The 23,866-nt window shown below is 47.2% G+C and overlaps 1 protein-coding gene across 3 annotated transcripts; it reads left to right on the forward strand.

Annotated features, from left to right (window-relative positions):
- Positions 1 to 14,414: 14,414 nt before the first annotated feature.
- On the forward strand, positions 14,415 to 21,802 carry LOC125525100. 3 transcript variants are annotated; one of them, XM_048690126.1, is made up of 19 exons: positions 14,415 to 14,632; positions 15,359 to 15,581; positions 15,681 to 15,908; positions 16,055 to 16,141; positions 16,218 to 16,307; positions 16,382 to 16,508; positions 16,592 to 16,692; positions 16,786 to 16,954; positions 17,082 to 17,203; positions 17,670 to 17,798; positions 17,891 to 17,989; positions 18,084 to 18,141; positions 18,221 to 18,296; positions 18,387 to 18,513; positions 18,665 to 18,822; positions 19,952 to 20,024; positions 20,111 to 20,305; positions 20,392 to 20,485; positions 20,812 to 21,802. In XM_048690126.1, exons 2-19 carry the CDS (start codon positions 15,507 to 15,509, stop codon positions 21,627 to 21,629), a joined length of 2,826 nt encoding a protein of 941 aa, XP_048546083.1. In that variant the 5' UTR covers positions 14,415 to 14,632; positions 15,359 to 15,506; the 3' UTR covers positions 21,630 to 21,802. The 3 variants fall into 3 exon arrangements, with proteins under 3 accessions (XP_048546083.1, XP_048546084.1, XP_048546085.1); XM_048690127.1 differs by having other exon boundaries at positions 14,423 to 14,632; positions 15,435 to 15,581; XM_048690128.1 differs by having other exon boundaries at positions 14,425 to 14,632; positions 15,448 to 15,581.
- The last annotated feature ends 2,064 nt before the right edge of the window (positions 21,803 to 23,866 follow it).

The following is a 23,866-nucleotide window of genomic DNA, read 5'->3' on the forward strand; positions in this document are numbered from 1 at the left end:
GTAGCACCCAGACATTCTGAGCACATGCTCACTAGCTGAGCTATTCTCCTCCATCTTGTTGGCTAAAGAACTTGTCAGAGGTCTCACACCTCTCAACACGGGCATGAGCCTGAAATCTCAATTTCAGCTCTTGGAACATCTCATATGTTCTATGGCATTTAAAACGTCATTGGAATCCCGATTCTAAGCCGTAAAGTATGGTGCACTAAACTATCAAGTAGTCATCAGGACGTGTCTGTCAGGTGTTCACAACATCCACAGACGACGTTGTAGGGGTTTGCACATCGAGCGGTGCATCAAAGACATAAGCATTCTGTGTAGCAGTGAGGACACTCCTCGGACTACGGACCCAGTCCGCATCATTGCTTACAATATCTTTCAACTTAATCTTTCTCTAGGAACGTATTGGAAACAGGGAGCTACAACGTGAGCTATTTATCTACAACATATTTGCAAAGATAATTTAGACTATGTTCATGATAATTGAGTTCATCTAATGAACTCCCACTCAGATAGACATCCCTCTAGTCATCTAAGTGAAACATGATCCGAGTCAACTAGGTCGTGTCCGATCATCACGTGAGACGGACTAGTCAACATCGGTGAACATCTTCATGTTGATCGTATCTTCTATACGACTCATGCTCGACCTTTCGGTCTTCCCTGTTCCGAGGCCATGTCTGTACATGCTAGGCTCGTCAAGTCAACCTAAGTGTTTTTGCTGTGTAAATCTGGCTTACACCTGTTGTATTCGAACGTTAGAATCTATCACACCCGATCATCACATGGTGCTTCGAAACAACGAACCTTCGCAACGGTGCATAGTTAGGGGGAACACCTTTCTTGAAATTTTAGTGAGGGATCATCTTATTTAAGCTACCGTCGTTCTAAGCAAATAAGATGTAAAACATGATAAACATCACATGCAGTCAAATAGTGACATGGTATGGCCAATATCATTTTGCTCCTTTTGATCTCCATCTTCGGGGCTCCATGATCATCGTTGTCACCGGCATGACACCATGATCTCCATCATCATGTCTTCTTGAAGTTGTCTCGTCATCTATTACTTCTACTACTATGGCTAACGCTTTAGCAATAAAGTAAAGTAATTACATGACGTTTATGTTGACACGCAGGTCATAAATAAATAAAGACAACTCTTATGGCTCCTGCCGGTTGTCATACTCATCGACATGCAAGTCGTGATTCCTATTACAAGAACATGATCAATCTCATACATCACATATATCATTCATCACATCCTTTTGGCCATATCACATCACAAGGCATATGCTGCAAAAACAAGTTAGACGTCCTCTAATTGTTGTTGCAAGTTTTTACGTGGCTGCTATAGGTTTCTAGCAAGAACGTTTCTTACCTACGCGAAAACCACAACGTGATATGCCAATTTCTATTTACCCTTCATAAGGACCCTTTTCATCGAATCCGATCCGACTAAAGTGGGAGAGACAGACACCCGCTAGCCACCTTATGCAACTAGTGCATGTCAGTCGGTGGAACCAGTCTCACGTAAGAGTACGTGTAAGGTCGGTCCGGGCCGCTTCATCCCACGATGCCGTCGAATCAATATAAGACTAGTAACGGCAAGCAAATTGACAAAATCGACGCCCACAACAACTTGTGTTCTACTCGTGCATAGAAACTACACATAGACCTATCTCATGATGCCACTGTTGGGGAACGTAGCAGAAATTCAAAATTTTCTACGCATCACCAAGATCAATCTATGGAGTAATCTAGCAACGAGGGGAAGGAGAGTGCATCTACATACCCTTGTAGATCGCTAAGCGGAAGCGTTCAAGTGAACGGGGTTGATGGAGTCGTACTCGTCGTGATCCAAATCACCGATGATCCTAGTGCCGAATGGACGGCACCTCCGTGTTCAACACACGTACAGCCCGGTGACGTCTCCTATGCCTTGATCCAGCAAGGGGAGAAGGAGAGGTTGGGGAGGACTCCATCCAGCAGCAGCACAACAGCGTGGTGGTGGTGGAGGAGCGTGGTACTCCAGCAGGGCTTCGCCAAGCACTGCAAGAGACGAGGAGGGAGAGGGGTAGGGCTGCGCCAAGAAGGAGATGTTCTCATGTGTATGGCAGCCCAAAACCCCACTATATATAGGGGAAAGGGAGGGGCTGCGCCCCCACCTAGGTTTCCACCCCTAGGGGTGGCGGCCAGCCCTAGATCCCATCTAGGGGGCGGCCAAGGGGGGAGAGAGGGGGGCGCACCACTAGGTGGGCCTTAGGCCCATCTGAGCCTAGGGTTTCCCCTTTTTCCCTTCTCTCTTCGCCTTGGGCCCTGGTGGGGGGGGGGTGCACCAGCCCACTTGGGGCTGGCCCCCCCTCACACTTGGACCACGCAGCCCTCTGGGGCAGGTAGCCCCACCTGGTGGACCCCCGGGACCCTCCCGGTGGTCCCGGTACGTTACCGATAGCACCCGAAACTTTTTCGGTGACCAAAACAGGACTTCCCATATATAAATCTTTACCTCCGGACCATTCCGGAACTCCTCATGATGTCCGGGATCTCATCCGGGACTCCGAAAAACATTCGGTAACCACGTATATCTATTCCCTATAACCCTAGCGTCATCGAACCTTAAGTGTGTAGACCCTACGAGTTCGGGAACCATGCAGACATGATCGAAACAACTCTCCGGTCAATAACCAACAGCGGGATCTGGATACCCATGTTGGCTCCCACATGTTCCACGATGATCTCATCGGATGAACCACGATGTCAAGGACTTAATCAATCCCGTATACAATTCCCTTTGTCTAGCGATACGATACTTGCCCGAGATTCGATCGTCGGTATCCCGATACCTTGTTCAATCTCGTTACCGGCAAGTCTCTTTACTCGTTCCGTAACACATCATCCCGTGATCAACTCCTTGATCACATTGTGCACATTGTGATGATGTCCTACCGAGTGGGCCCAGAGATACCTCTCCGTTTACACGGAGTGACAAATCCCAGTCTCGATTCGTGCCAACCCAACAGACACTTTCGGAGATACCTGTAGTGAACCTTTATAGCCATCCAGTTACATTGTGACATTTGGCACACCCAAAGCACTCCTACGGTATCCGGGAGTTGCACAATCTCATGGTCTAAGGAAATGATACTTGACATTAGAAAAGCTTTAGCATACGAACTAAACGATCTTTGTGCTAGGCTTAGGATTGGGTCTTGTCCATCACATCATTCTCCTAATGATGTGATCCCGTTATCAACGACATCCAATGTCCATGGTCAGGAAACCGTAACCATCTATTGATCAACGAGCTAGTCAACTAGAGGCTTACTAGGCACATGGTGTTGTCTATGTATCCACACATGTATCTGAGTTTCCTATCAGTACAATTCTAGCATGGATAATGAAGGATTATCATGAACAAGGAAATATAATAATAACCAATTTATTATTGCCTCTAGGGCATATTTCCCATAGTTATCTCCAATTTATACCCTTTTTTACCTTTGGCGGGTCTAATCCGTCAACCTCTCAATTCCTCTGACTCCAATTACTAGGATACCTCTCCTTCATCTGGCGAGTCCATGCAATCAAACATGTCGGCTTTTAAGACTGCCCCTGGGTAATATCAATTTATTCACCTTATGTTTTTCTTTCTTCATGTTTCTTTACTTATTTCTCTGCTTTGCCCATAGCGTGCAGGTTAAGCCCAGGAAGAAAACCAAGAAGGATAAACCGGCCCAAACCCCTGTGGTGACTAAACCGGAACATGGTATAGCTGCTCCCGACTCTTCTACACATCAACCGCCGCCTGAGCCGGCTCAAGACATTGCAGCACCAACTTCTGACCCGCCTGCTGAAGATATTCTTGATGGTGCTGTTAACCCGGAGGCACCTAGCCCAGTCAAAACGGCTGACCCAGAAGTGGAATTTCTCAAGGCTCAATTCGTTGAGCCGGCCAGGCCCACCGTCCTTGCCAAATGCTCGGCTAAAGAGGAGTTGCTAGAACGCTGTAAGGTCAAGATGGATATCACCGACTATACTCATTTGAGTATTGGAGAGATCGTCTCGGGCTATATCAACCAGGTGCAAAGCAGCCGTGACCTGGAAATTGACATGGTGAAGCAAATACAGCAAAAATCTGAGGTATGACTTATGCTTCCTTACTTTCAATCATACTTACTGTACCAGCCCCCAAGTCTATTGCTTATGAATAAATATGCTGTAGACTTAAAAAAATTGTTAGAGCTGCTTGCCCGGCTTAAAGAAAAATATTTAAATCGGATGTAACACAATATCTTTAACTTGCGATACACATTAGCCCCCAAGTGCCAAGTATCTTTGCTTGCAAAGTATTTGGGACTTAATATCCAGGACCGGCTTAATAATTTAGAAAGCTTTGGTATACATTAGCCCCCAAGTGTCAAGTATCTTTGCTTGCAAAGTGCTTGGGACTTAATATTATTTATCGTAATCTTGACTACTATCCGGTGCAATGCAGGCCATCATAAGTCAATTTGAATCGGAGATTGCTGACCTGAAGAACCGCGTGGCAGCCCAGGAGATTGAAACTCAAAAGGCTAACTCCAAATTTGAATTCAGCGTCTCTGAACAAGAGAAGCTGAAGAAAAATTTTGAGTCGGAAAAGAAAATTTGGACTGACGAAAAGGCCGGACTGGTGACCCGGGCCGAGACAGCAGAGGCGTCGCTGGCAAATGCCACAGCCGAACTGACCGGCTTACAACGCCAGATATCTCGGATGGTCTCAGCGATCTTTGGTAAGTTATCTTAAGCAAGCATTAAATATTGTAAATATTCCTTCAATTGTTACCTGAGGTTTACCTTATACTTGCCAATACAGGCCCCAGGAGCACAAACCTCAAGCAGAATATGCTGATCAAATTAAAGGCGGTGTATACTCTAGTAGAGCAACTGTACATCGGGTCCCAACATGCCTTGGCCGTTGTAGCCTTATCAAATGATGTACCCCACCTCTTGCAAGATGTGTTACAATGGCTTGCTGTACTTCCTCAGCGGATTCAAGAGTTGAGACGGGCCCAAGCAAGAGCCGGAGCAATAGACGCTTTGAGCCGGGCCAAAGCCTGGTTACCAAAGCTAGACCCGGCCGACATCGCTCTTGGGTATCCAAGTTTAAAGGAGGATGGCACTCCATTTGATGAAAAGGATTTCACCACCTGCGTGAGGGATATACGCCCTGTGGCCACTCAAATTGGAAACGACACTGACCTCACCAAGTATCAGCTGGGTTATGACAAGGAGAATCGGAGAATCCCCACGCCGCATTATGACGATGTCAGCTTGATCCCTCCAATCCGTAATCACACATTTGCCCCTGAAGTCGACCCAACCGGTTTAATAGATGATGAAGCTGAGTTTGAGGCCTTGAGTGGCATTGACTGGGCCTCATCATCCTTCCAGGACAAAGCAGCCGGCGGAGAGGCGGAGAAGGATAACCCGGAGGCTTCAAGTCAACCCCAAGAGTAGATTGCCAGGCGCCACCTGCTTATACCATTGTAGAAAAACAATGCCGCATCATTCAGACTCGGGGAGTCTTGTAACAGAGTAGAAAATACTTTGAGTTTTGCTATGCCTTTGCGCACGCTTATGGCCCTTAATACTTGCATAAGCCGCCGTCACTATGCACTTTGTAGTTTATATGAATCTGTTATGTCCTTTGCAGAAATGTCTTGCATTGCCCTGTGATGCTTACGGCTGCTTTTCCGGCTTATATAAGCCAACCCCTGAGGGTAAGTTTAACTCCTGAAAATTGGCACATAAAAGTTCACCTGGTACTTAACAACCTGATGTAACCAATATTAATCCTGGAGGATTGCAATGTAGTCCATTGTATTTTCAAGAGGGTCGCAAGATATCCAATGTTGATACTTGTAAAATATGATGAACAAAATTCAAGGGTTACTAATTCGAATACGATCAATGAACCGTTCCAAAGGGGTTGAGCTAAGATTCGGATACGATCTGTTAGCCCCCAGTGGCTGTGGCGATGCCGATCAAGTGGGTATCGATAGCTATGTTCTCTTTGGTTCGAATACGACCTATGTTTGAATAGGAAGCCCCCAAGTGACCATAAGAGTTGTTTAATGACGCTGATTCGAATATGATCCACGTCAGACCCAAAGGGGTTAAGCTATGATTCAAATATGATCAAGAAGCCCCCAAGTGGGTTTGGCAGTATGCCGATCAAGTGGGTATCGACAGCTATGTTCTCTTTGGTTCGAATACGACCTATGTTTGAACAGGAAGCCCCCAAGTGATCACGCCTAGATTCAGATATGATCATAAGCCGGACCAAAGGAAAGCCGGATTCAGATATGATCCGCTTCTCCTTGGTTATCTCCACCACCTGACAAAGAAAACACATAAACCTTTTTTGGGAGTGGAAAAAAGGACAGAGGTCCTGCTTTATTGCTTTATGTAATATACATAGTATAAGTATATACACATTAGAGCCGATGGCTCAAGTATAATAAGGCCGAAGATGAGCGATATTCCACGACCGACAGGTCTCCTCCTCCGACTTACGTGAGTCTTTGTGCTCCCGAATGTCGATAAGGTAGTATGATCCGTTGTTCAGATTCTTGCTGACCACAAAGGGTCCTTCACAAGGAGGGGATAGCTTGTGCATGTCAGATTGATCCTGGATGAGTCGGAGCACTAAGTCGCCTTCCTGAAAGGTTCTGGACCTAACCTGGCGGCTGTGGTAGCGGCGCAGGTCTTGCTGGTAAATCGCCGAGCAGGCTATTGCCAAGTCTCGCTCTTCATCCAACAGGTCAAGTGCGTCTTGCCGAGCTTTTTCATTGTCTTCCTCAACATAAGCCGCCACACGGGGTGAGTCATGATGGATGTCACTTGGCAGGACCGCCTCTGCTCCATACACCATAAAGAAAGGCGTGTAACCCGTAGATCTGTTAGGTGTAGTATTAATGCTCCAAAGTACCGAAGGTAACTCCTCCACCCAACAACCCGGCGTCTGCTGCAAGGGGACCAAGAGCCGGGGCTTGATACCCCTCAAGATTTCTTGATTAGCTCGTTCTGCTTGACCATTGGATTGAGGGTGAGCCACAGCTGAAACATCAAGCCGGATATGCTCTCGTTGACAAAACTCTTCCATAGCTCCTTTGGAGAGGTTAGTGCCATTATCAGTTATAATGCTGTGTGGAAAACCAAAGCGAAAAATCACCTTTTTCATAAACTGGACCACCGTGGCTGCATCACACTTACTAACTGGCTCTGCCTCCACCCACTTTGTAAACTTGTCAACCGCCACCAAGAGGTGCGTCTTTTTATCCTTAGACCTTTTGAAAGGCCCGACCATATCAAGCCCCCAGACTGCAAACGGCCAAGTAATTGGAATCATCCTCAATTCTTGAGCCGACACATGGGCTCGTCGTGAGAATTTCTGACATCCGTCACATTTACTAACCAGGTCTTTTGCATCAGCATGAGCCGTCAGCCAATAAAACCCATGACGGAAAGCTTTGGCCACAAGAGATTTTGAGCCGGCGTGATGACCACAATCGCCTTCATGAATCTCACGAAGGATCTCCTGACCCTCTATAGGTGACACGCAACGTTGAAACGCTCCAGTGACGCTGCAATGATGTAACTCGCCATTGACAATTGTCATGGACTTGGACCGCCGGGCGATTTGTCTTGCCAAGGTCTCATCTTCAGGCAACTCTCCCCGGGTCATGTAAGCCAAATAAGGCACTGTCCAATCCGGGATAACGTGGAGAGCCGCCACCAGCTGTGCCTCCGGGTCTGGTATTGCCAGATCTTCCTCTGTAGGTAACTTAACAGAAGGATTATTCAAAACATCAAGAAAGGTGTTAGGCGGCACCGGCTTACGCTGAGATCCCAGCCGGCTTAAGGCATCAGCAGCCTCATTCTTCCTTCGATCAATGTGTTCCACCACATAACCCTTGAAATGTCCATCCACAGCATCGACTTCACGACGGTAAGCCGCCATAAGGGGATCTTTAGAGTCCCACTTGCCTGACACCTGTTGAGCCACAAGGTCTGAGTATCCCAAGCATCTTACCTGGCTCAAGTTCATCTCTTTGGCCATCCGGAGACCGTGGAGTAGGGCCTCGTACTCAGCTGCATTGTTAGTACAAGGAAACATAAGCCGGAGCACATAAGAAAATTTGTCACCTCGAGGGGAAGTTAACACGACTCCAGCCCCCGAGCCTTCCAACTGTCTGGACCCATCAAAGTGAATAGTCCAATAAGTGTTATCGGGCTTCTCCTCAGGTACCTGTAGCTCTGTCCAGTCGTTGATGAAATCCACCAAAGTTTGAGACTTAATGGCAGTGCATGGTACGTACTTCAGACCATGAGGCCCGAGCTCGATGGCCCACTTGGCGACTCATCCTGTAGCCTCTCTGTTTTGAATAATGTCTCCCAAGGGGGCAGAACTTACCACAGTGATAGGGTGACCTTGGAAGTATTGCTTCAGCTTCCGGCTTGCCATGAACACCCCGTAAACAAGTTTCTGCCAATGAGGATATCTTTGTTTTGACTCGATGAGTACCTCACTGACATAATAAACCGGCCGTTGAACCGGATGTTCCTTACCAGCCTCCTTGCGCTCTACCACAATTGCCACACTGACGGCTCGCGAATTAGCAGCCACATATAACAGCAAAGGCTCTTTGTCAATGGGAGCTGCAAGAACTGGCGGCTCAGATAACTGCCTCTTCAAATCCTCAAAACCAGCATTAGCAGCATTACTCCAGACAAAGGTGTCTGCCTTCTTCATCAGTTGGTACAGCGGTAGGGCCTTCTCACCTAACCGGCTGATGAACCGGCTTAAAGCGGCAACACGACCCGCCAGTCGCTGAGCATCATTGATACATGCCGGTTTAGCCAAAGAAGTGATTGCCTTAATCTTCTCCGGATTAGCCTCGATGCCCCTGTTTGAGACCAAGAATCCCAAAAGCTTGCCTGCAGGCACACCAAATACACACTTCTCCGGGTTAAGCATCATTTTGTAAACCCGAAGATTGTCAAAGGTTTCTCTGAGATCAGATATCAAGGTTTCCGCCTCTCTGGATTTCACCACTATGTCATCCACATAAGCATGAACATTGCGCCCAATCTGATGTGGAGACAATTCTGTACACACCGTTGATAAGTCGCCTGGGCACTCTTGAGCCCAAAAGGCATAGACACATAGCAGAAGGCTCCAAACGGAGTGATGAAAGCCGTCTTCTCCTGGTCCTTAACTGCCATCTTGATCTGATGATAACCAGAGTAAGCATCCAAAAAGCTCAAACGCGCACAACCCGCCGTAGCATCAATGATTTGATCAATACGGGGGAGAGCGAAAGGATTAGCCGGACAAGCCTTATTTAAGTCTGTGTAATCCACACACATCCGCCAGGTGCCATTTTTCTTGAGCACGAGCACCGGGTTAGCCAACCACTCCGGGTGAAACACTTCGACAATGAACCCAGCCGCCAAGAGCCGGGCGACCTCTTCTCCTATAGCTTTTCGTCGTTCCTCATTGAATCGCCGCAGAAACTGTCTGACCGGCTTATACTTCGGATCAATATTAAGAGTGTGCTCAGCGAGTCCTCTCGGTACACCCGGCATGTCAGAAGGCTTCCATGCAAAAATGTCCCGGTTCTCACGGATGAACTCGATGAGCGTGCTTTCCTATTTAGGATCCAAGTTGGCACTGATGTTGAATTGCTTAGACGAATCGCCCGGAGTAAAATCAACAAGCTTAGTCTCTGCAGCCGATTTAAACTTCATGGCCGGGTCATGCTCCGTAGTCGGCTTCTTGAGGGACGTCATATCCGCCGGGTCAACGTTATCTTGATAAAATTTGAGCTCCTCTGCTGCACAGACAGACTCGGCATAAGCCGCATCGCCTTCTTCACATTCCAGGGCCACCTTTCGGCTTCCATGCACAGTGATGGTACCTTTGTAACCCGGCATCTTGAGCTGTAAATAAACATAACATGGCCGCGCCATGAACTTGGCATAAGCCGGCCGCCCGAACAAAGCGTGATATGGACTCTTGATTTTTACCACTTCAAAAGTTAACTTTTCCGCCCTAGAATCATGCTCGTCTCCAAAGGCCACCTCTAGCTCAATCTTACCCACAGGATACGCCGACTTACCAGGCACCACTCCATGGAAGATGGTGTTGGAAGTCTTTAAATTCTTGTCAGTTAAGCCCATGCGCCGAAAGGTCTCGTAATAGAGGATGTTGATGCTGCTACCTCCATCCATGAGCACCTTAGTAAATTTATAACCACCAACCTGCGGTGCCACTACCAGGGCCAGTTGACCCGGATTATCAACCCGGGGAGGGTGATCCTCCCTGCTCCAGACAATAGGCTGTTCTGACCACCTCAAGTAACGAGGGACTGCCGGCTCAACAGAATTCACCGCCCTCCTATGAACTTTCTGATCACGTTTACACAAACTTGTGGTGAACACGTGATACTGCCCACTGTTTAGCTGTTTTGGATGGCTCTGATAACCCGACTGCTGCTGCTGCTGACCTCCTTGACCAGACTGCTGTTGATTATAACCACCCTGGCTTCCCTGAAAACCGGATCCTGAACCGCCGCCCGGGCCATGAAAGTCGCCAGCTCCTGAGCCGCCGCCTGGGCCTTGATTGCCATCAAACGTATTAGAATTCTTAAAAGCCTTCATGATTGCGCAATCCTTCCATAAATGAGTCGCTGGTCGTTCCCGGGTGACGTGTTTCGGGCAGGGCTCGTTGAGTAGTTGCTCAAGAGACGGACCTGACCCACCAAACCGAGGGGGTGGCTTTCCTTTGCGCTTCTGATTGTTACCCTGTGCATTGGCCACAAATTCCGGGTTACCGTCCGCCTTACGCTTATTGCCTCCTTAACTCGCCGGGTTATGCTGCTGACCCTTTCCATTACCGTTCTTCTTTCCCTTCCCTGTCTTTTCCTCATCAGACGCAGGATCCTTGGTACTATCAGAATTGGCATACTTGACTAAAGCCGCCATCAGCGTCCCCATATCGTTGCAATCACGCTTAAGGCGCCCCAGTTTCTGTCTCAGAGGCTCAAAGCGGCAATTCTTCTCCAGCATGAGAACTGCTGAGCCGGCATCCATCTTGTCAGACGAATGTATTATGTCTTTGACCCGGCGCACCCAATGAGTCGTAGATTCACCTTCCTCCTGCTTACAATTTGTCAGGTCCACAATCGACATAGACTGCTTGCAAGTGTCCTTGAAGTTCTAGATGAAACGGGCCTTTAGCTCCGCCCATGACCTAATGGAATTGGGTGGCAAACCCTTTAACCAAGAACGTGTCGTTCCGTCCAACATCATGGTAAAGTATTTAGCCATCGCTTCATCACTAACCTCTAGTAGCTCCATGGCCATCTCGTAACTTTCAATCCACGCCCAGGCTGTAAATCGGCCGTATAATTCGGCACCTTTCGAGGTCCCTTGAAATCCTTGGGCAGACGTACATTACGTAGAGCCGGTACCAGACAAGGAACTCCTCCGGTTCTAGTAGCAACACCCGCCTCAACGGAAGTCGTCGGGTAAGCCGGTGAGTCCTGTTGGACTGCTAGCTGAGCCGCCCACTCGTCCTCCTGACGTATCCGATCCTGAACCGGGTTATACCCGCCGGACTGGTTCCGGCGTTGAGCGCTACTTGACAAGGCATTTGACTCCATGTGTCTACTGTAACTCGGGCTCCGGTTTTGACGAGGCGGAGCTAACCAGGGCGGAGGAGTTGAGTGAATCCTGTCTCGGCTGTAGGAGTAGGTCTCTTGCTGAGCCAGGGCTGTTTGGACAAGTTCCCTGATTCTCTGGGTTTCCACCGCTGCCGGATCATCACCATCTACTGGGAGGGCCGCCAAACGTGCTGATGCTGCGATTAAGTTCTTCATGGGGTTGGAGAAGTGACCCTGTGGTATTGGTACGTAATGGGGCGGTGCCATATTACCATGAAGAGGCGCCGTCACCGGAGGCTGGACTGGGCCTCCCGCTCTGGATGTCATAAACTGATTTGCACCTGGCGGGTTACTTGGGCCGGCCCCAGGTGTAGCAAAGAGATTCTGAGGATCATAAATCTGAGGTAAACGGGACTGAGTTTTCTGATGTCTCCTCCTCATTACCTCATTAGATGCGTTCAAGCTCAACGTGAGCTGAAAGGCCTCTGCCTGAAGTTGTTGTGCCCGTACGTCCAAAGCCGCCCGCTCTGTGGCTAATCTAGTATCTTCAGCTGCTAAGGTTTCCCTGGCCCAGGCGATCTCATCACGAACCTGCGCCACCTCTGCCTCATGCTCAGATTGGTTCGCAGGGACAACTGTAGCAGTTAACAAGGCCGTAAGTTTATCCATGAGATCCATCAGCACCTGAGCCGGTGAGCGCACATGGCCTCCTGCCCCGGCTGCTCCTAACCCGGACGTTATCGCCGCTGAGGCCGTAGAATTTTGGCCGGGTTGAGTACCAGCCATGAAGACTCCTGCCCAGTTTGGCGACTCTGAGGGGTCCGGAATAGTGCTGCCATCGGAACAGCCCCCAAGCACACCATCTTGAACTTGATACAGCGGATCTGTTGAGCCGGCGGACGAATCACCGTCAGAGAGAACGGCCGGCTCACCATCACCTTCAGATCATTCAGAAAGTTCACCTCCGTGGATGCAACCCACAAAGGCACGCTTCACGACGGGTTGAGCTCGGGCGGGTTTCGCACGCTGAGCCGTCTCGACGAGGTCAGTGCAGCTGTCCGGCTCAGGGCCCGGCTCACCCATCCGGCCGATGAAGACGTGAATTCCGCCAAAGGGGACCCGGTACCCGTACTCAATTGAGCCGGCGTCGGGGCCCCAGGCTTCGTCGTCGATGTAGATCTTGCCGCGACGACTCTTGGTCATCCGTCCAACTGCGTATCCCTTGAGCCCTTCGAAGCTGCCCTTCAAGAACTCAAATCCACCGTGCGCTGGCCCCACGGTGGGCGCCAACTGTCGTGGAATTGTCACGGCAGATGTCCTTTTGCAAGGACTTAGTCGTGGAGCCATCGCAACTAGGAAGCTTAAAGGGGTTAATCGGGACAAGGACACGCGAGGTTTATACTAGTTCAGCCCCTTACGGTGAAGGAATGCCTACGTCTAGTTGGGTTGGAATTGCTTGATGTTTCGATGACCAGGGAGCGAGATACGCTATGCCTGGCTCTCAATCAGTTGTTTTCTCTCCTAAGCCGCTGGCGGGTCGTCCCCTTATATACACGGGTTGACGCCCTGCGGCCTACAGAGTCCCGGCCGGCTCATAAACAGTGTCCGGCTCGGCGACTAGTTACTTCTACCTTACAGTACAAGTTATACCATCATGGCGGTTTATCTTTACGGGCCTCAGAGTCGCCTGTGGGCCTTTAAGCCTTTTAGTGAACCGCCATCTTCATGCCTTGGTCTTGGACTTCTGATGAACCTCTATTTGCGTAACCCGGCCTCTCCTGGATGGCTTACACAAATAGTCATATCCCCAACACCATAGGATTTTTTCCATTGAGTCTAGGCTAATGTTTATTTTCCTATGAAATGTGAAGGATAGGAAGAATTCCTCCATAGGAATAGGATTTCATTCCTACAAACCAAAGAGCTCTGAAGGAACTTTTCCTATAGAAATCCTATCCTATGAAAATCCTACAAAATTCCTCAAAACCAAAGGAGGCCGTCATGTGGCTTCGCCACTGGTAGTACGTACTCCCACACAGATGATCTCAGCGTGTTTCTCATTTTGGTAAAGAATCCATGCAACCTTTTTACCTGCAAATAGGAAGAAGAATGAAAGGAACATATCTACATCCAGTTGCACGCGCTCCCTTAGTAGACAAGGAATCAATTCTACTAATACCCTGTTTGTTTAATCTTTTGCTTATGTTTTTACAGTTTTTTCACTTTAGCAAAAAAAAACCCCCAAAACTCCCAAATAAAGCCTTGTATTTTGTTTTGGCTCATGAATCAATATCTATCTAATGATGGTATCAGCCAAAAGCCGAAGCAAAAAACCCTTATTTAGGAGCTTTCGTGGCTTTTTTGTGAAAATAAAAAAATGAAAGCAGAAGCAAAAGCCCAAAATAACAGATATTAATTCGCAAGACAGACGGAATCATCATCTTAAACTGGATTCCAGTTCCATGGGTCGACCGGCCGATGATTAGCGATCGCTACATATACAGCATTGACTCCGAAGCTAATAAGAAAGGTGACGTGAGGGCTTAGGCGCAAACCCGGCCGCTCCTTCTTTTTTTTTTAAGGAAATAACCCGGCCGCTCCTTCTTTTTTTTTTAAGGAAATAACCCGGCCGCTCCTTCTTTTTTTTAAGGAAATAACCCGGCCGCTCCTTCGAAATAAATAAATACCTCGCCCACTGTGGCTCGAGGGAGCGCTGCCGCTCCTCCGACCACCAAGAGAAACCTCCCTCGCTCACAAAAAAAAGTCACAAAACTCATTCCCTTTTTTCTCCACGGACAAGCACATACCCCAACCAAACCGCTTTCCGGCCTTTCTTTTCTCCCCTCTCTCGCGCACGCGTCGGATCCCCGGCGCCGGGGGACTCCGCCGGCTCACTCCCACGACTGGCGCGGGCAGAGGTAATCCGCTCCCCCGCTTCTCGACGGGTTTTTCCGGGGTGGGGGCGATATTTTGGGGGTAATCCCGCAGCTCGGAGGCCGGGATTCGGTTCTGTGGTCGTGGATGGCCGGCCGGCCGGGCGGTTCCGCCTCCGAGCCCCGGGGCTCGTCGTGCCTGCGAGTCCCGCCCGCAGCCGGGACGGAGGACGCGATCAGGCCAAAGTTCGTCGCTTCGACGCCAAGCAAAGTCCGGTTTCCGCGTTTCATCGGCAACAAATAGGTGTCAAGTTTGCTGCTGCGGCGGTTCATCCCCTCCCCTGCAGGCCGCGGCGGTGGATTCTTTCCAGTGTTCCTGCTTGATGAAGCCCAGTTTCCGTCCCCAGATATGGGAGACCCCACCCTCTCCCTGTAGGAGAGGAGGACAAGAACAGTCATAGTCCAGTAGTACCAGCACTGTAAGCTGTGCAGCTACCGCCGCACACGCACCTGCATTCTCCTCTTGTGCCCGCGCGTCTTGTGGTTGTTGTGGTTGTTGGGGGTGGCGTTATCTCGGAGACCACTTGCTCATGCCTTTGTCATGTCGCATACATGCTGCTTCTGCAAAACCAGGCCATCTGCTTTTGCCTTTCAATTTTGCTCTATTTTTTGTTGCATTAACGCAAGGAACTGGAGAGCTATCAACTCAAACGAATATGTTTGTCATGTCAAGTCACTTTCTCTGAATAACTGACCTGTATGTGAATGAAGGTCAAGAGAGTTGCTGATTTTGCCTTGCTTCCCTGAACCTGTGGCGTTGCACAAGACAAACTAACTGTCCTGCAAGGAGCCTCGAGCAGGGCTGCCCACGGCGTGCCGGAATCTTCCGTCGTCCCTCCTCCTGACCGGCTGACTTCCGATGGGATGGGGAACCCTCATAACCAGGCGCCTCAAAGTTTTTTCCTTGGCGCTGTTCGTCTACTTCGACTACAAGGTGTGTTTCTGCTTCTTTCTATGATGTTCTTTCGACATCCAGTCTCTTCTTCTGTTGTTCTGGTGGAAGCAGATTAACATCTTTCCGAGGTACAAGCAGGCTGTTCAGAAGAGAGTCCAGTGGGTTAGCGCTGTCAAGAAGAATGCTATATGGGCAAAGACGCACGAGCGGAATGCGCGTCGTGTTCTCAACCTGATGATAGAGCTAGAAGGTTTGTGGGTGAAAATGGGCCAGTATCTGTCCACAAGAGCAGACGTGCTTCCTGAGCCGTACATAGAGGTCCTGAAGCAGCTGCAGGACTCGCTTCCTCCACGCCCTCTTGAAGAGGTATGTATACATTGATTAGTGAATGGTAGATTGAAAAATAATTTAATCATAAGCATTTCCATTTTTGTAGCCAACCAATCTGGCAACATCATATAGCATGACTTAATGTAGTTCATCCTAGTCTTAGTTCTGTCTGTCGTGTGCAGGTTTGTGGAACCATAGAAAAAGAACTTGGGAAACCCATGCGTCAACTATTTGCTACTTTTGACGTTGACCCTCTTGCGACCGCATCAGTAAGTCCTGTTGCTCCCAAATGAACTATATTTTCTCTGGTGTAAATTCATAGCATGGTTGAACACTTCTTGACAGATAGCACAAGTTCATCGTGCAACTCTGGAAGACGGCAGAGAAGTGGTTGTCAAAGTTCAGCATGATGGTATCAAAGAGATCATATTAGAGGTTCTTTTCTTTTCTGGAAATAGTGTTTTGTAAGACAAGTAGGATTGCTATTGTAACTTTTCATCTGTGATCAGGATTTGAAGAATGCAAAATCATTGATCGAATGGATTGCATGGGCAGAACCTCAGTATGACTTCAACCCAATGATTGATGAATGGTGCAAGGAGGCACCCAAGGAACTTGATTTCAATCATGAAGCAGGTAGTTCTCCTTGCTCAGATTCTTAGGTACAGCATTCATAAAGAGGTTATCATGATAATGTAAGGCGCAAAATCTACTTTCAGAGAACACTAGGACTGTCTCCAAGAATCTTAGTCGGAAGACAGAAGGTGGGAGTGGCAGTGTTTCCAGCGATGTTGATGTACTGATACCAGAAATTATTCAGGTCTAACTGTCAGCCCGAATTTTATTCTGTTTGTCTTGCATTAGTGTTTGCAAATCACGTGACCATCGTCTGACCCATTCTTCTTTGTATCAGTCTACTGAAAAGATTCTAATTCTGGAATACATGGACGGCATTCGCTTACATGACAATGATTCATTGGAAGAATATGGTGTTGATAAGAAAAGACTCGTTGAAGAGATAACCCGTGCTTATGCTCATCAAATATACATTGACGGTTTCTTCAATGGCGATCCTCATCCTGGTATTGTAATTCTATGCTTCTTTAGGCAGATCTTGTGTTACATAAATTCTTTTCTCCAATATTTCCATTGGATTTCTTTGTGTTGCTTTCACACCGATTCATACTAACATGCTTTTCTTTTCTGTAGGCAATTTTCTTGTAAGCAAGGAACCTCCACATAAACCGATTCTCCTTGATTTTGGGCTCACTAAACGCATATCACAATCAATGAAGCAGGCACTAGCAAAGATGTTTTTATCATGCGCTGAGGTTTGTAACATTTTGATCTTACAAATAATACACATGGCATCAAAGAGTAAGAGTATCTTTTGTAGTTATAAGCAACAAGCATTTCCTTAAGATAACTGTAACCCCTCTTTGTATTATGGTTGAATCAAAAGAAGCATATCTTTTAATATTTTAACTTTTTTCATGTAATAAATATTGTGGCTCTTTATCCCTGCATTACACACCAGTGATATTGCAGACTGGTAGATGACACGGCATATTCAACAACTATAAGATAAGCAAGACAGAATCAGGAACTTGGCTTTATTTTTGCGATCATGTTTTTTCCTGTAGTAAATTATTAAATTTCACGCGACACTACTTGATCATAGGCACAAATGTAAATTTTTGTTAGATGTTTGATTCATTCTATCTTTTGTCGCTTATTACTAGCTTCCCATTCTTTTGTTTAAACTCTATAATTTACAATTCTGAGATCAACGTGTAGGGGGACCAAGTGGCACTGCTGTCAGCCTTTGCAGAGATGGGGCTTAAGCTGCGAGTTGACATGCCTCAGCAGTCTATGGAGATTGCCTCAATATTTTTTCGCCAGTCCACTACAGCAACTGAAGCGAAAGTATGCTGAAGGCCCGTTCTAGATTTTCTTTGTTCCTAATACTGCAGGAAGTTGTAGTAACTGGTTGGTTGTGGTTTGTTCCTACTTATTAGGAGAACATTAAAGCATTGAATGAGCAAAGAGAACGAAACGCCAAAGCCCTTCAAGAGAAGATGAAATTGAACAAGAAGGAGGTTAAACATTTCAATCCTGTGAGTAGCCATGCCCAGCCAATTACTTTCCTTAAGCTGTGTTGGGTTTGTCAACCAAGAGACCGGTGTTAAATGAAGGTTTTCTTGCTATCAGGTTGATGCTTTCCCTGGGGATGCGATAATTTTTATGAGGGTCTTGAATCTTCTTAGAGGTATGTCTTTGTCTCTTAAACTTGTACATTCCTCTGACATGTCCATCTCACAGTGGCTGTTTTTCATTTATACCTGCAGGGCTTTCAGCTTCACTGAATGTTAGGATAGTTTATCTGGACATCATGAGACCATTTGCTGAATCAACTTTGCTAGGGTGAGATGCACGCCATGCCTGTGTTTTGCATCAGCTTTGTGCGGATCATTCTTTTCGAATTGCTAATAATTTAGGCTTCATTGATATCAGGAGTATGACACGTGGGCCCTCAACTAATAGCGAGTGGATTTATGACTCACCTGTTAACTCTGAAGTGGAGTCTAAACTGAGGAGTCTTCTACTCGAGATGGGAAGCGACAAAATTTTGGGACTACAAGTGGGTCAATAATCTCATGCCACTCATTTACATGCCATGACAGTACTGTAGCAATATTTTGTATGCCGAAATTTCACATCACGAGTTTACCAACGATATCTGCATACGGTTGTCTTGTTGCAACGCAGCCTTACTGATATTCCTCCCGCAGGTATGCGCATACAAAGATGGAAAGGTCATAATAGACACCGCTGCTGGTACATTAGGGAAATACGATCCACGTCCCGTTCAGCCTGATTCTCTGTTTCCGGTTTTCTCGGTGACGAAGGGTATCACTGCTGGAATGGTACATTGGCTCGTCGACCAAGGGTGAGTGGTTAATTTCAGCACCAAGTTTTTTCTTAGCATGCCACTGTAAATCTGTTTGCAGGCCATCTGGCTGCATTATGCTGTAGAATTAGTCGTGCTATGTGCAATATTTTTGCTCATCGTCATATTCATCTTCATCTTAGTTTTACTCGTACTACATGAAAAAGGGCCTAGAAGTATAAACATGGTAGCATGTTGCAAGGAAACAGGGTATTCTCTCTCAGTATACTCAACATTCAGTGTACTATGTTGCTGTAGTTTTAGTTGCAGTCTCACTTTACCCTTTCCATTTCTTCCCTGCGTCTAAAAAACGGACAGGGATCAGGTGACTTGCCCACTGCGAGTCACGCCGTAACTTGTGGGCACCCATCCATTTGATCTGAAATGGACAGCCCAGATCAAGTCCAGTAGCAACAAGGACTATTATTCATGATTTACTGTTCATGAGGTACTGTAGACCGGATCCTGTAGACGTACACTGTAGCTGTCTCATTGTTTACGTCGAAGGGTATAAAGAGGGTGGCAAGTCGCTATACTGTTCACCGGTACTCGCCCACAGCAAGTCACCGGATCTCAGTCCCTAAAAAACGGACAGCGCTGAGCGTCCCTTTCTTTCTCTCTCCCCGACCGAAGGGCCCCATCCCACCCCCACTTCCCCACGAGATTTTCAAAAAACCCCCTTCCCTCCACCCAAAACCCTAAGCCGCCCCAGACCGCGGCGGTGATGGAGGTGCCACCGGAGATGCTCGACGCCCTGGCAGGATGGTTCACGCAGACGCTGTCCCCCGCCGCCGAGCAGAGCCTCTCCGCCACAGCCTCCACCCCGGGCTTCGCGCTTTGTGGATGTTATTGGCAGCATCCACTGTTGGTCGAAAAGAAAGTCTCACTTCACAGAAGTCACACTTTTTTTTTGACATTATGTGTGTTCTGAGTTCTGACGCACCTAAAAGGATCTGTGCTTCTAGTTTAGGCTTCCTAGCATCTCATTCTTATGTGAAGCAGATCCTTTGGATCTCTGGCTGTTGTGCATGATTCTCTTTGGAGAACAATAAGCATCTTTTCCATGTTGCCTTATGCTTTTATACACTTTATCTTGTCCATATAGTGACTGTATGCTCTGATCTTTCAGGAAGTTGAAGTATGAAGAAACAGTTGCCGATATATGGCCAAAATTTGGGACTAACAAAAAGGAGCTAATCAAGGTGCAAAAACTTATTTCACTTATGCTATGTAATGAGACACAGTGTTTCAGGATAATAACAGACTCATTTGTCACTTCGTAATAAAGGTGCACCATCTTCTCAATCATACATCTGGTTTACATAATGCTCTGGGAGATGTGGTCAAAACCGATCCTATGTCGGTATGTGATTGGGAAGAGATGCTAGACCAGATTGCCAAATCTACACCCGAAACTGAGCCTGGTTCATCACAAATTTATCACTACCTATCCTTTGGTTGGCTGTGTGGCGGTCTCATAGAGGTATAATTAATCTAAGAAAGTGCACTCATACTGCTTCTGTTGTAACTTTATTTATGTATCCTAACACTGGCATTTGACAATAACAGCATGCATCGGGGAGGAAGTTTCAAGAGATCCTAGAAGAGGCTATTGTTCATCCTCTTCACATCGAGGGAGAGCTATATGTCGGAATTCCTCCAGGTATGTTGACAGATCTAAAAAGGAAGTGTTTAGATACTTTACAATATTTGTTCTTTGGTTTTTCCGTGATTATGCAAATTGTCTCCTATATGCTGCTTTTCTTCAGTCTGAAAGAGTCAGAAACAGAAGTACTGGTACAATGTTTGAAATTTAACTTCATGAAAAACGAAACCCTAGGGAGAGACTACAGCGTACCTGGAAATAACACATTGTATTACTAATTCAGCATATGGTGATCAAGACAACTTTGGACTAAGCTTCAATTTCCAGTTCCGAGAGGCACTTCTTACAAGGCTGACGTTGTTCATTACCTGTGCCCTTTTTAGGTGTTGAGTCTCGCCTGGCAACGCTGACGGTCGACATGGAAGAAATTCAGAAGCTACAAGGGATCAAGCCAGGGCCAGACGTCCCACCGGAACTGCTGAGCGGCATTGCGCAGATGGCGGCTGGCGTACCAGCTATGTTCAACACGCTGAATGTTCGCCGCGCCATCATCCCCGCCGCCAACGGCCACTTATCTGCCCGTGCGCTTGCTCGGTACTACGCGGCGCTGGCAGCCGGCGGTGCCATCCCCCCGCCGCACTCCAGCAATGCCAAGCCGCTACTGGGCAGCCACGTGCACACACCGGCATTCCCCACCGCCGCCACGTCCAAGAAGAAGAAGAGAGGCTCGGCGAAGAAGAGTAGCGGAAGCTCGAGCTCGATGGAGAAGGTCGAGTATGCCCAGCTGCGCACCAGCGATGCCGACAGCGAAGTGTCGGTGGCGGCATCAGGGAGCACCGGCGGCAGGTTGTTCAGCAACAGCGACAGCGGCATCATGGATGCGTTCATGGGCGTCGGCGAGTACTCAGGCATGATCCACCCGAACGGCAAGTTCGGGCTCGGGTTCAGGAGGTACGGCAGGTCCGGCGCGCCGCCGACGGGGTTTGGGCACTCCGGGATGGGCGGGTCGAACGGGTTCTGCGACCCGGAGCACGGGTTCGCCATCGCCGTGACGGTGAACAAGATGGCGCTGGGGTTCGTCACGCGGCGCGTGGTGCGGTTCGTGTGCGAGGAGCTGGGCGTGCCGGTGCCCGACGAGTTCTCCGTCGCCGGGGAGAAGGGGCCCGACATGGTGCTCAACCTCGCGCCGCCGGCGGAGTAGGTTGACATGTAGTGTAGATATTAATACACACACGCGCGGGGGTCATTTTGACGGGGCGTTTTTACACTGTAAAACTTCAGTAGCGGCTTGTACGTATGGAAATATAATTCTTGATGTGAATGATGGAAGAGGAGAATGCAAAATTGGCTCTAATACGTCAATTATTTGGTGAACTTTGCTCATTGCCGTTACAAAAACCAGGTTTATTTGCTACAGCTCCTTTTACTACGAGCAACTGGCAACAAAATAATGTTATCCATTATGGAGGTGCGAATTTTTTAGTCAAGGGATTATTTTAACACGGTACAATAACACATGTTCACATACACTCATCCGTATAAGCACCAATGCCAAGGGTAGGACTTGTACTCTGGTGGGTTAGTTAACCTAACCTTTAAACTAGGCTTAATTCTCACAGTCAATGGAATTGAGAAAACTAATTGTAGTTTCTCAGCTACGGCATGAAACCATACAAATGTGATCCTCAACTTTTTAAAACTAGTCATGCGCACTTACTAACCCAATTGACAATGAAAGACATTTACATAAATAAAATGAGAAAGATAAAAATATCTAATAAAAATAATGATGCTTTTTATAATCATTACTATGTTGAATCAAATATAAATTATTGGACACTGCCCTACATGTATTAAAAAAAGGAAATTTTAGGAAAACTAGTGAAAAGAGGAAATGTGGAAAAACTATGGTTCCATTACTCAAACAGGCGCAGCTAGATCGCTGGCCAACAGCACACTTACATCATCCGGCACTGCCTCCAACCACAGCCGTTGGGGCTCCTGGCCATTGGTACCCAACGCAGCAAGGGCGTGGGCGATTTTATTACAGTCTCGAGGAACAAATGAGAAGGCAAATGTGCTGAAATTGAGACGGATATCTCTGAAGAGAACACCTTCCGGGGCCCGATCATACTCGGAGCTCTGTACTGCGTGCAGGAGGGTTTGGCAATCCGATTCCACCACTATGTTGGAGATTCCCCATACTGCAGCAGCCGACAGCACCTGAAGGCATGCCTCCGCTTCAGTCTGGATTGCACTGACTGCATGTTGAATCTTTCCTGCCCCCGCCCCGACTGCATCTCCATCTCCAGTATTATCACGGATTACAAATCCCCATCCTCCGGACCCTGCAGTATTATGGAACGCCCCATCGACATTGATTTTCAATTGGTCCCCATCAGGCTTTGTCCATCTGCATGCCGGTCTGGCGGTCCGTTCCGTCACTGAATTCATTTTGAGCTGCAGGTGTTCCAAAGCCCAGGATCTCACTTGACCAGCCGTGTTCTCCCTTTGTTTAATTTATTCCTTTGGTTCCACCATTTCCATAGCATGCATGCCACTAGCACTTGGTCTTGTTCACCTAGTGTGATTATAATCTGCTGTACCACTTGCCTGGCATTTGCACAGGCACAAAGCCCTAGTCGAACATCTTCCAGCTGCATTTCTCTCCAGAGTTTCTTCGCCTCCTTGCATGCATCTTATGAATAAATGGCACCCGTCTTCATCCAGTCTTCGGCAGCACAAACAGAGAGTATCACATTCAATCCCTTTACGACTGATGTTCGATTTGACAAGCAGGCTATTGTGAGCCAGACGCCACAGGAACTCTTCTGATTTGCCTTTTCTAAGACTTCTCATTTCCATATCATTTGGTACTCTTATGATTTTAGCCAATTGACAATGAAAGGAATTCACGAAAGTTAAAAAAAAGGGAAGAAAATAAAATTTTAATAATAATAATAAATATTTTATAATCATGAAAAAATGTAAATTTAAATATAATTTATTGGACGCTCATGGTAAGAGGGCATATGGATTCTTTGTTAGGTTTTATTAATAGTTGGTATTTTGAAAATACTTATGACTTACACCTTTTTCTAAGACTTATCATTTCCATATCTTTTGGCAACTTATGAACAACTTATTAACTATGATTGATCTTATGGTTTTAGCCAATACAAATATACTTTCTTATGTATTCCATCAGTAAAGACTTTAATGATCTATATGCTCTTATATTTCTTTACGGAGGGAGTATATTTTTGTAATCTTACTTTTGAACTTGTTAAGAAAATGGTGTTTTCCATTACTTTTCGCTAATACAGTTTGACACTCTACTCATTTTTTAAATCAAGTTTGTTGCAACTATGTGAAACCAAACAATGCGTTAATGGTGAAACCACTTTGACTGGTGTGGACTAGCAATTTTTCTTCTCT

The sequence above is a fragment of the Triticum urartu genome, chromosome 7, assembly GCF_003073215.2.
Source record: "Triticum urartu cultivar G1812 chromosome 7, Tu2.1, whole genome shotgun sequence".
Lineage (NCBI taxonomy): Eukaryota > Viridiplantae > Streptophyta > Magnoliopsida > Poales > Poaceae > Triticum > Triticum urartu.

What these genes read in the sequence shown, in the direction of transcription:
- LOC125525100 (XM_048690126.1), top strand. Translation starts at nt 15,507, where the DNA reads ATGGGATGGGGAACCCTCATAACCAGGCGCCTCAAAGTTTTTTCCTTG. An exon ending in TCGTCTACTTCGACTACAAG is followed by an intron (nt 15,582 to 15,680) that starts GTGTGTTTCTGC and finishes AGGTACAAGCAG; the next exon opens with GCTGTTCAGAAGAGAGTCCA. An exon ending in CATTGGCTCGTCGACCAAGG is followed by an intron (nt 18,823 to 19,951) that starts GTGAGTGGTTAA and finishes CTGATCTTTCAG; the next exon opens with GAAGTTGAAGTATGAAGAAA.